The 12,782-nt window shown below is 32.1% G+C and overlaps 1 protein-coding gene across 1 annotated transcript; it reads right to left on the reverse strand.

The window, feature by feature from the left end:
* Positions 1–5,595: 5,595 nt before the first annotated feature.
* On the reverse strand, positions 5,596–7,635 carry LOC114755184 (L-type lectin-domain containing receptor kinase V.9-like). Its single transcript, XM_028944057.1, has one exon. It carries the CDS (start codon positions 7,633–7,635, stop codon positions 5,596–5,598), a length of 2,040 nt encoding a protein of 679 aa, XP_028799890.1.
* Positions 7,636–12,782: the final 5,147 nt, after the last annotated feature.

Raw genomic sequence — 12,782 nt, forward strand, 5'->3', positions numbered from 1 at the left:
CTGCTGTCGTATGCATCTTTATTACTGGCAGTGTTGTCCAGACCTTTCAGCCCCGCAAGCACATGCATGCACCTGGTTACTGCCACACTCATTATTGTCCAGCCAATTCATTCAGATTTATCACGAAATTATTGATGCAGGCTGGTAGAGTACTAAATTGAATGTCAGATCAAATTAAAAAAAGAAGAGTGCAAAATTGAATGTATTGTCTCCTTCACATTGACGCCAACGGACAAGACTAGAGGCCAGGGTCCATTTCACACCACGCCACTTTTCACTCTACCCTGCCATTTTTTCCAACATTGCTTGCCTACTTACCCTTCCGATAACTTATTACTCCTTCTGTCTTTAATATAAAATTCATTTAACTAATTTGATTAGATTAAAAAAATTAAATAAGTTAGTTAATTATAAAAAAGAAAGACACATTTTTTTAAAACACCATAATCATCTTCTTAATACCCTCACTCTCTCTTCTACTTGATTATGGTTGAGGGAGTATCCATAGGGGTAATTTAGAGAAAATTGATAAATACGAGAAATGGGTCTTATATTTAGGACCAAAACTAATTTAATAATTAGGTCCTATATTAAGGACCGGAGGAGTAAAGTGGTTATTAAATTGATGTCGGCACTTCAAGGGCCTGGTGCTGCTATGCATATATACAAATATACTATTGAAACTTTGTAATTGCTGTTGTTACCTTAATATCATTTTGGTGTGTTCGGATTAGCAGTGATAAAAGTATTTTTTTTTTCAATCTGATTAGGTAAAAGTCAGATAATATAATGTGATTTATGTTTAGATTGAGTTTTGTAAAAAAGTCAATTTGAAAAGTTTGAGAAGCTGAAACTTGTTAGGGTAATTAATAAAAAAGTAAGTTTAAATATAAAATAACTTAAAAAGATAAGAATTTTATTAAGTAATACATATCTAATATTATATATATAATGTGACTATTTTAAAATAAGTATTAAAAATAAAGAAATTTAATTTATTGTTAGGAAGAAATCAAAAAATACTAAAATACTTAATTAAATATATTTAATGGATAAATATATATTTAACAGTGGGAAACGCTGCACCTCTGTTCTTCTCCTTTTTTTGACTTCCCAACCAAAAAAAAAAAAAGCATACAAACACCAAAATGATTATACTCCAAAGTTTTTCTTGGACGTATCAATAAAAGCAATAAAAAAGAGTTTCTTCCTAAAATCTTATTTGTACAAATAAATTTGATTGTAAAAATATGATTCTTAACACATCTCAAATAAAAAAAAAAAACTCCTTGTATCGGCTCAGAAGTCAGTTTGGGATTCTAAATGTGATTCCAAATGCACCTTTTGCCTTTTGCCTTTTACTCAAAAATAAAAAATGAAAAAGAAACATGCTATTGCACAAAGCATTGGAGTTGATGTTTTCTTATTATTAAATTACGTTAAAGAATCAAGTGGAGGTTATTTAGGATGAACACTGTGATTGCTAGATTTTGTTTTACTGATTCTAGCTTGCAGCTCCAATCTATGCTCTAGATTTTGGATCATGAAGTAGACTTTGGATCAAGTTGAACAGTAAGGGAGAAACATATTCTGCTGCATTTATTTTACTTATCCTTAGGCAAATATCAGCATTAATGATGATTTGAAATATATTTATTGGCTTGTTTTGGACTTGGATTTAACTTGTCGACAGTTTATAACTCAAATGACACCTCATATATCCTTTCATACGGAAGGTAGGACCTTATAACTCAATTGATACCTCGTACCTCCTTTCTTAAAAAAAGATTGTAGGGTTTACTCCCTCTGCGTCTTATTATAAAATTTATAAAATATCAAATTGTTGTCATTTAAAAATAATAAATATAAAAATATATATATTTTAAATATATCTTATTTATAAATAGGTAGGTGAGAGGGAAAAAATAATAATAAAAAATGACAAGAAAACATATTAATTAAAGATAAAATAAATAAAAATACATTTAATATTCAGATAAACTCAAAGTAAATCTAATAAAATCTGACAAGTTAATTCAAAAATTTGAATTTTATAATAAAGACACACGGACTGTATCCTAATCATAGGTGTGTGCGTTTGTCCTTGATCACTCTCTTCCTGTACGCTTCGAGGCGGACGGTGACGAATGACAGTAGGCTTGTTTAGCCTGTTATTGTATGCCGGGTTTTCATTTATTGACTTTTAGTTATCATTAAAAAAAAAAAAGTGTGTGAGTGTGCAACATGTGGATGGGTTAACTTATTACCTACTCAAATTAAAAATAATAATTTTGAAAGCAGCCCACCCAATGAACACGCGTTGGTGTGTTCCGCGTTGCACGGTTTTCTATGACGTTTGAAAAAAGAATGTGGGCCACGCCCTGACACACTGAATTGGGCCGGCAACCTTATTGCGTGGCCTTGTATGAACAGTTCCAGCCTTCCAGGACCACTCCACAAATAGTAGTTACTCGTCCGGTCCTTAATATAGATCTAATTATTAAGTTGGTTTTGATTTTAAATATAAGATTTATTTTTATTTATTAATTTTTTTAAAATTATTCCAATAGATACTCCCTCAACCATAATCAAGTAGAAGATGAAGAGAGAGTATTAAGAAAGATGATTGTCGTATTTTAGGAAAAAAGTGTCACATTTCTTATAATTAACTAACTTATCTAACTTCCTTAATCTAATCAAAATAGTTAAATAGGTATTATATTAAGGAGTGGAGGAGTATTTTTTAATTTTATCTCTATTTAATTTTTATTAGGATAGAGTTTCCTCACTCATTTTTGGGTTAATACTGTTTTTAAGTCCTGGAAAGTTGACATTATTTAGTTTTGGTTTTTGAAATTTAATCCCATTTTAATTTTGGCTTTTGAAATTTTAGGTCAATGATTTTTGTCTTTGAAATTTGACTTTGTTTTAGTTTGACTTAAGATTTTTGTCCCTAAAATAAAAACCATAACCAAAATGAAATTGAATTTTAAGGACCAAAATTAGATTTTAAATTTTAGGGACCAAAACCACTTAAGTTTCTTTCCTGCTAAGTATTCTGTTCTTCCTTTCGTCGTCTAGTCTCCCCTTTTCTTCTTGCTTTTCTCCCTTCTCTCTAGTCTCTATACTTCTTCCCTTCTTTGTTATCCATCTTCTCTCTTTAACATTCCCCCCTGTTGGATCATATGGAGAAGCTAACTGAGCACCAATCTTCCATATATAATTAAACACCAACATCTGACGCCTTCCGCTCAATCTTCCAAATTATTGGCCTTAATTAGTTAAATTTATTCCGGCCCATACAAGTCTTAGAGGCTCTGATTGTTTGTGCCCAGAAAGTTGGCACCCAAGAGATTCATCACATATTATTGTGATCTTATTTATAATTCACTTATATTCTAAACCTACAAACCAATAGACGCATGAAATAGATAACCTTTTCTATATTTGTCCTTATTAAAGAAAGAGTATTAAAAAAATGTTTTATATTTTTTTGACCTCTTTACTTTACCTTTTTCCACATTTACTAAATCAAAAAGAGTAAAATTGAGAAAAACTCATTAATTACTACTAGTGACTTGTAAATACAAACCGACTAGTATAATGACAATAAGTGGTTGAACCAGGATGAGCATGCACTTTCAGTATTGAATTCAACATATCCACCTTCAATATAAAAGAATATCACAAGAAAGGTATTAACTCATTGTTTTTTTTAATGAAATTAAAGAAAAGCACCACAAGCTCTACGTCAGAGCGTGCATGGCATCCTCAAGCAAAGCTTTCTCAGATATAAGAACTCGTTTAATTTTTATTTTGATTATAAATATAAAATTTTAATTCACTCTGTCTCTCATATTTATTTATTTATTTTTCAAAATAGTCTTCGTAATAATGATAATTATGGCCAATACACTTTATTAGTAAGGGTGTTTTTAAGAAGACCAATATCTATTTATTACAAATAACTGACATAACTAATTTTTTTAATCTACTCAAATTAATCAACCAACTCTTATAGTAAGGATTGAAAGTAGTATAAAGTTTCATCTTAATTCTTTAATGTATAAAGTATTATTTTAATCCTAATATCATTAAAAAAAAATGTTAACATTAAAATTTATGTGTTGGCAAAATGACATTGAATATTCACATACAAAGTTTAATTTTTAAAATAATAATGATTGTTACCAAAAAAAACCATTTAAGATATTGATACTTTTTTAAAGTTAAGGTTCAAATTGAAATTATGAGAGAGGATGACATGTAATGTCTTGCCTTTACTTTAATTCTCGTCCGTTGTCTTGTCCATCTATTTTTTCCAGCTGCAAATTTCTTCCTCCTTACAAAGTCTATTTAAGTGGGAAACACTTGACTTATACTAACAACCAGAGGCTTCGTCAACGTAGAAAATATATCCAACATTCACAATCCCTAAATTAGGTTCATGGACCAATTAGAAATTCGTTGAATTTACCAACTAGATTTGGAATTATTCCTATTTCAGGTGGCTTATATGAGATTTTTCCTTATTAATTGGTTAGAGCCACCTCTATCCGCGGTTACAACTCTGACGACAAAAGGTGGCCTTAGCACCGACAACATGTTCATTACAAAAGTTTTGTTATAAACAACTAATGAGGACTTGTGAATTGTTTAATTAAACATGTCAATCTATATGTGATCGACGTACAACAACAAAACTTCTGTAATAAAATTGTAATTTTTGATAAATGTTCATTGTTATTTCAATCACAAAAAATACTTATACATAAATTAACGAGTTCTATTTAGCAATTCACAAGTTTTCGTTAACTATTTATAACAAAACATTTACAATAATAAAGTTGTACTTTTTAATAAATCTTTGTTGTTATTCAATTATAAGAAAGGTTTATGAATTAATACACCTTTGTGGTTATTCACTCACAAAACTATTGCAATAAAGTTACACTTTTCAATAAATTAATATACGTTATTCAGTCATAAGATAGGTTTATTTGAAAATTAACGCATTCAATTTAGCAATTCATAAGTCCCCATTTACTATTCGCAACAAAACATTCACGATAGAATTGCATTATTCAATAAACCTTTGTTAATATTCAATCACAAAATAATCTTAAAAATATACAAGTCAAATCTAGTGATTCATAAGTTCTCATTAACTATTCATAAAAAAAAAAAAAATTGATATAAACTTGTCACCAGAGTACTGACCATTGTATGACTATCGCTATCCGCGGATCTCTTCCGGTGCTTGGTAGAAATGGCTTTAAAGAAAACAAAGTGGTGACTTGGAAAAGGGCAAAAAAAAAAAAAAAAAGACAAAATACCTAGCATACGCAAATGCTGAATTAGATCTATAAATTAATTAATAATTTGTTGAATTTGCTAACCGGTTTAAGTTTTTTCTATTTTGGGTGGCTTTAAAGGGGATTTTCCCTTTCTTTCCAAATCAAAAATATAATTAGAAAAATAGACGCAATAAAGGGGCCCTCAAAGTTGAATAAACTCTAGACTTTTCAACATATAATACTGGCACGAGCAAAGTAGATACATTAATTTTCTTGATTTACATATATAATTAATGTATTAGCGTCCGGAGCAGTCAAATGATTCTGTTAAAGTTAAAGAAGCTATAGAAGTTTGGCCAGTAGGAAAATCAGAGAATGATGAAGAACATACTTGATTGGAGCTACCACTTAAATTTCTAGACTTAATTAAATCCGATAAGTTATCAGGCAACTGAGAATCTCCATCTAAGTATTGCACCACACGAGAAATAGCAGGCCTAGCTGAAGCAATAGGATGTGAACACAGCAAGCCAAGTTTGAGAACCAATTCAGCTTCATCCACTTCATATGCATCCCCCAATCTGCTATCAACTGCTTCACAAATGTTTCCTTTATCCCAACAATCCATAACCCATTCTATCAGTAAAACTTTCTCCGGGGAGGTTTGAGTTTCCACCGGCCTTCTTCCACAAGCAATCACCAGTAATAACACCCCAAATGAATATATATCGGTGTATGTGTTTGATTTTCCACTCTGCACAATTTCTGGGTCTATATAGCCTGGAGTCCCTGCTACAAGAGATGTTTGAGGATCATTTCCGTGGTCACGTAGCTTGGCGAGGCCAAAATCTCCAAGTCTAGCATTCATGTCATTGTCCATCAGTATATTGGCTGGTTTGATGTCTCTGTGGATAACAACTTGAACCCACTGCTGGTGAAGATATAAGAGTGCAGAAGCCACATCTTTGATGATCTTGAATCTTTGTTTCCAACTGAGTTTGTTGTCGTTTTTGGGAAGGCAGTAAAGGAACTTGTCTAGACTTCCATTAGACATATAGTCATAAACTAACAGAAGTTCTTTCTTCCTTTTACAGTAGCCAAGAAGTCTTACCAAGTTTGGATGCCTGAGACGGCCGATGGTTGCGATTTCTGCGATGAATTCTCTCATCCCTTGTCTTGAATCATGAGAAATTCTTTTCACTGCTATTTGAACATTGGAAAATGGTAGAATTCCTTTGTACACCCTGCCAAAACCACCTCTGCCAAGAAGTTGACCCTCTCTAAACCCTTTTGCTGCAATGAATAAGTCCTTGTAAGTGAAGCTATAAGGCCCATACAAGATTTGCCAATCTTCAAGAACTTGAATGAATTTTCTTCTCCTTACAATCATAAACACACCATAGATCAAGATTAGAAGGATAACAGCACCCACTATTGATGATATAGCTATCAACATTTTCTTGTGTACTTTCCCTCTTCCACCCCTTTCTTTTGGATCTAAAAGTCCAGGAATGTCAGGAAGGCGAGAAAGATGAACCTCCTCAGCTTGACCGTTCATCCTGAAACTCCAACCCAATATGTAATGAGACGAATTTGACCCACTAGAAGATGAGAATCCAACATACATAAACTCAAAGAAATAAGAAGAAAGATCTCTTTTCAGCGTGACAAGAGGGGTCTCAGGTTTAGGCATGTTTATTGGATGAATTGTGACACTGAGTTTCTGATCTGTACTGTCATATTCAACCCAAACCTGCATCGGTTCTCCACTTGAGAGATCTAGCTTTCTGAAATGACCACGATCAGTATAGTAACCTGCAGAAGATTTATTGACGGAGTCCAACCCATCAATATCAATCCCAAGATGGTTGTCATCAATATCACCAAACTGAAAATCCTGGTCAGTGTCAAGCTCTATTGCCACAATATGATTGGAACTTTCACCATTGGAGGAGGCATTGAAGAGGCCAAGATATTGGTTTGGTTGAGCTCCAGGAATTCCTCTTTTAGGCGAGATAGCGAAGGCGAGTCCATGGCCGTGAAATTTAGGATCGGTTGCTACTACAGCAAAAATGAAAGTGGTGGAGAAAGAGAAGACAGAAGGAGTAGTATTGGAATTCTTGAATCGAAGAGGAAGATTGTAAAAGACTTGCCATGCTTCACTCAAGCCACTATCTGCATGCATTCCTCGTGTTGACATGTTGGAATTTTTGGGCTGCATATCATTACCTGCTTCCAACTTGAAGTATTCATCAAACATGAATCCGACAGTACTCATGTTCTTGTCTGAATAAGCGATGTTCAGGAACAAGCACAGCATGAACATGGTGATACACATGGTCGGTTTCCTTAGGACTGGAAGTTTCTGTTTTCTGGTTTGAAGAGAATTGATCCTATGTTGGTTTTCTTCCTCCTTACAAAGTCTATTTAAGTGGGAAACACTTGACTTTTACTAACAACCAGAGGCTTCGTCAACGTAGGAAAGTCGTCCAAAATAATTACCCTATTACGAATTTTTTTGGGTACCGCGTTTCGATTTGATTTCATCAACATGTAATGAAATATCCAACATTCACAATCCCTAACTTAGGTCCATGGACCAATTAGAAATTTGTTGAATTTACCAACTAGATTTGGAATATTCCTATTTCAGGTGCCTTTATATGAGATTTAAACTAATTTATATTTATTATTTTTTAAAACTAATTTATCATTTTTCCTAATGTATCATTTTTTTGAGATAATTCTGTTCGAAATATTGTTGGGCATTAAATGTGAAAAATTCAAATATTGGTTCACCACATTATGAGAAACTAACGTTTTCCGCTAAATCCAACCTTGTTAATAATCACCTATTTGGAATTACATTCATAAATACTTATAAGCACATTTCATGTAAACCGATACAAATTTTTTTTATTATACTTACCTCGTATTCTGTAAATTATAATTGAAAAAATACTCACAAATCATTCTAAATAAGATATTATTTATTTTTTCTTGGCGTTTTGATGTGTTACTGTTTAAATAGTTTTAAGTCACTTCTGAATGACCTTCCCATGGCAGATGTCTTTATGTTGGGGACGCAGTACTATTTCCGGTCCTAATTATAAGAACTATTTGATTAATTTGAGGAGATTAAGGAAATAAATTAAGTTAGTTATTTGTTATAAATAGGTGTTGTCTTTACTAAAATATCCTTACTAATTAAATATATTGACTAGAACTATCATTATTAGAAGGATTATCTTAAAAAAAAATAGATAAATATGAGAGACAAAGTGAATTAAGGTCTTATAATTAGGATCAAAATAAAAGTCAAACGAGATCTTATATTAAAAAACGGAAGTAGTACTTATTTCTTGTGGTCACACCTGGCGATGATAACTGCATCATTTGTCATTGAAGACATGTCTAGAGAAAAATTGTTGGTACAACGTATATCGTGGTCTTGGAACCATGTAACAAGACATTTCAATGCTCCGCTCTATAATTCTTTGATTCACCGTCTAAATTGGTTTCACACTTCGAGTATTTTGACCTCATGTTAATCTCATCTTCTTTTTCCCAACCATTCTATTTTAATCTAATCTAAAACTAGATCCAGCTACAAGTCACGTTAAATTAAATGAAAAATGTTGTTTTGAAATAAAATTTAAAGATTTCTTTTGGGTTTAATTTCTAGATATTTCAGATGTATGATTATTTATTTCAACATATTGGTAAAATATCTATACCCAAACATAGACATAACCATCAAAATAAGAAAACATTGGCGCGGACACTGAAACTTCAAAGTGTACTAACTTGAAGTTTAATTGTTTCCCTGGGCTTTTTTTTTTTTCAAAAAGAAAAATAGATCAGAAGTTTCATATGTATTTTCATCTCAATTGCTTCCGTTTAGAATCATACTTATTCCAGGTTTGGCAAGAGGGTTTGACATCCTGAACTGATATGTAACATGTTTTACAAACGAAGATTTTTTTTTTGGTTCTGGTTAAACAAAACGAAGAATTAGGTGACATTCAATCACTTTCTTAAAATTATAAAAAAAGAAACTTATGCTTTTTTAAACCACGAACCGGTCTAGCCCAACTAGTTCACAGCTCACACTCCCAATCTTGAGCCTAGGCCCTCTTTGTCTTTTTGGCTTCTTTTTTTTTTTTTTTTTTTGACTCAACTTGGTTTCACTTACCAACAAGAGCTAATTCAGTTAATAAGAAGTCGATTCATAACCCATAAAATTGTGAGTTCAAATCCCGCTGCCGATGTGAAGACCTTGTTGGTGGGCAATTTGTAAATACCTCTATAAGTGCTCTTTGAGCCAGGAGATATGCTTTGACCCTAATATTTTTATTTATTGGTTAAAACCACCTCCATCCGCGGTTACAACTCTGACGACAAAAGGCGGCCATGGCCCTGACAACATATTTATTACAAAAATTTTGTTATAAATAACTAATGAGGACTTGTGAATTCTTTAATTAAACCTGTCAATCTATATGTGATTGACATACAACAACAAAACTTCTGGAATAAAATTGTAATTTTTAACAAATATTCATTGTTAATTCAATCATAAAAAATACTTATATATAAATTAACGAGTTCTATTTAGCAATTCACAAGTTTTCGTTAACTATTTATAACAAAACATTTACAATAATAAAGTTGCACTTTTTAATAAATTTTTGTTGTTATTCAATTACAAGAAAGGTTTATGAATTAATACACCTTTGTGGTTATTCACTCACAAAACTATTGCAATAAAGTTACACTTTTCAATAAATTAATATACGTTATTCAATCATAAGATAGGTTTGAAGAATAACGCATTCAATTTAGCAATTCATAAGTCCCCATTTACTATTCGCAACAAAACATTCACGATAGAATTGCATTATTCAATAAACCTTTGTTAATATTCACTCATAAAATAATCTTAAAAATATACAAGTCAAATTTAGTGATTCACAAGTTCTCATTAACTATTCATAAAACAAAAAGATTGATATAAACTTGTCACCAGAGTACTGACCATTGCATGACTATCGCCATCGGATCTCTTCCAGTGCTAATTGGTAGAAATGGCTTGAAAGAAAACAAAGTGGTGACTTGGAAAAGGGAAAAAATAAAAAACAAAATGACGAAATACCTAGCATACGCAAATCCTGAATTAGATCTATAAATTAATTAATAATTTGTTGAATTTGCTAACCTGTTTAATTTTTTTCTATTTTGGGCGGCTTTAAAGGGGATTTTCCCTTTCTTTCCAAGTCAAAATATAATTAGAAAACTCGATGAAATAAAGGTGCCCTCAAAGTTGAATAAACTCTAGACTTTTCAACATATAATAGTGGCACGAGCAAAGTAGATACATTAATTTTCTTGATTTACACATATAGTTAAGCGTTCGCATTCGGTGCTCATCAGCCTGATGAGCACGGCTGATGAGCACCGACTCAAAACACACCGTTTTGAGTAAGTGAGCAAATCTCATCCGTTCATTACAAAATAATCTCAGTTGTCAGTTTATTTAATGCATTCCTCCTCCAATTTCTTTCCCAACATGTTGAGTCTGTGAGCAGGGAGATGCAGCAACTCTGACGACTTGGTAGGATCAACGCATGGTGGTCTAAGTCGTAAAATGATAATGGTTATTTGATGATTTCACCGATAATCAAAATGTTGATCCCACTACAAGTTTGATGCTATCGGCGTTGGTAAGATTTTGCATCTTAGAGGGTGAAAGGGCTGGGTCTAAAAGGAGGGTTCTGCAGAATATTAGCGCAGGATCCATAGGTAAAGGATTCCAATCTAAAATTCCCAACTTGTTGCAATATTTTGAAAATCAATAATGACATTTGTATATAATGCATGTGGTTGAATCATTTGATGTGGTTCCTTATATATTATTGTTTCATGAGTTGTCTTCCACTATGTTCGATCCTCACACAAATTTCATTATGGTTTTGAAATTTGTGAAATGGTTTTGGTTATATCACTTCAATAATTTTTTTAGGCATAATGACATGCTGATATTGCATTTCTAGTGATAATATTTTAAGGAATAAGGGTCAATCGTGGACATTGCTGCAATATTCTATTAATTATGTTTTGGAGTTCTTTTTCTTAAATTTTTTTTTATCCATCTCTTTTATTATTTTTTCCTTCAGTGCAGCGTGAACACACAATGATTTTAATCAGCCAGCATGGTAGTGCATAATTAAGGGATGTCAATTAATTTTTATGAACCGGTGATCTATATTATGTAATCACCTGAGGTTTTAACCAGTTACAAAACAATGTATTAAATATATTAAATTACGTGTCTAGATGAAGTGAATATTATTTAAATGAACTCATCTATGCTAAAAATATATTCATAATTTTTTAAAAACGCATACATGTGGCGCATACATGTAGGAGTTACATGAATGTCTTAAATGTACATATTAGTCAAAGTTAAATTAATTAGTGTCAAGTATCCAATGCATTGCAAAATTATGATAACATAGGTGAGGTTTTAATTTGCGTTTCCACCAAGTTGATCATACCAAGATTATGTTAACTGAGGAAACCCAACTTACGTCATTTGAAACAATTAAATCCCAATTACAGTTTTACTTGTGCACAGCGAAACAGTTTACAATTAATATAGATACTTGTGCAATTGTGTCACCAAGTTTTTCCTATCCGATTTATACTGTCAGTTCAAAAATTATACCGTTGTCAAATTATAAATGGGAGTATACCCCTAGAATAATTAATGAGTACCTAGAACATGCGAATTCAAAATATGTTAAATTTTTTATCTGACATTTTAATAGTTGATACATTAAGATTTATAGAAAGGGCCTTATTTAGCTAAATCGTGACAAGTGCAAGACGTGCTTCCTTTCAACTGCCACCACTTCCTCACGTTTTCAATTCATATGTCACGTACGAGTGTTATGTTTTCCTGCTACGCACTTATGGCGGTATACTCTAACTAACTACCTCACAAGCTTTCATATAAAATATAGAATAGATAGATTACATAAAGATAATGAACAGAATGAAGTGAAGACTATTCAAAGACAGCAGTCTCAATTCCAGCAAGTCTCAGCATGGCTAATGATGGCTCTTGCCCAACAGCAGTATTTTCTCCAGGTTTCTTTGTCTCATTTCTATATCAAAACCATGGCACATCGCGATTTCTCACCCCGAACTACTTTTTTCTGTGACTACATTATATTGCTATTTTATCCGATGAATGATTACTTACCTGTGGCATAATCTTCTATTCACACAGTAGCCTACTATTCTCCATTCATGGAATTTACCATGTTTATCAACATTTAACCTATCAGATATGTTGTTTTAATCATGGCTGTTGCAACTCGATAAACAGAGACATTTCTCATGTCTGCCGATTTATTTGATTGTACTTGGAATCTATGTATATTATGACCTATCTAATAATTATCTTTGTATATGCTGCAA

The sequence above is a fragment of the Neltuma alba genome, unplaced genomic scaffold (genome assembly GCF_004799145.2).
Source record: "Neltuma alba isolate B1F8T4 unplaced genomic scaffold, ASM479914v2 tig00010233_pilon, whole genome shotgun sequence".
Taxonomy (NCBI): Eukaryota; Viridiplantae; Streptophyta; class Magnoliopsida; order Fabales; family Fabaceae; genus Neltuma; species Neltuma alba.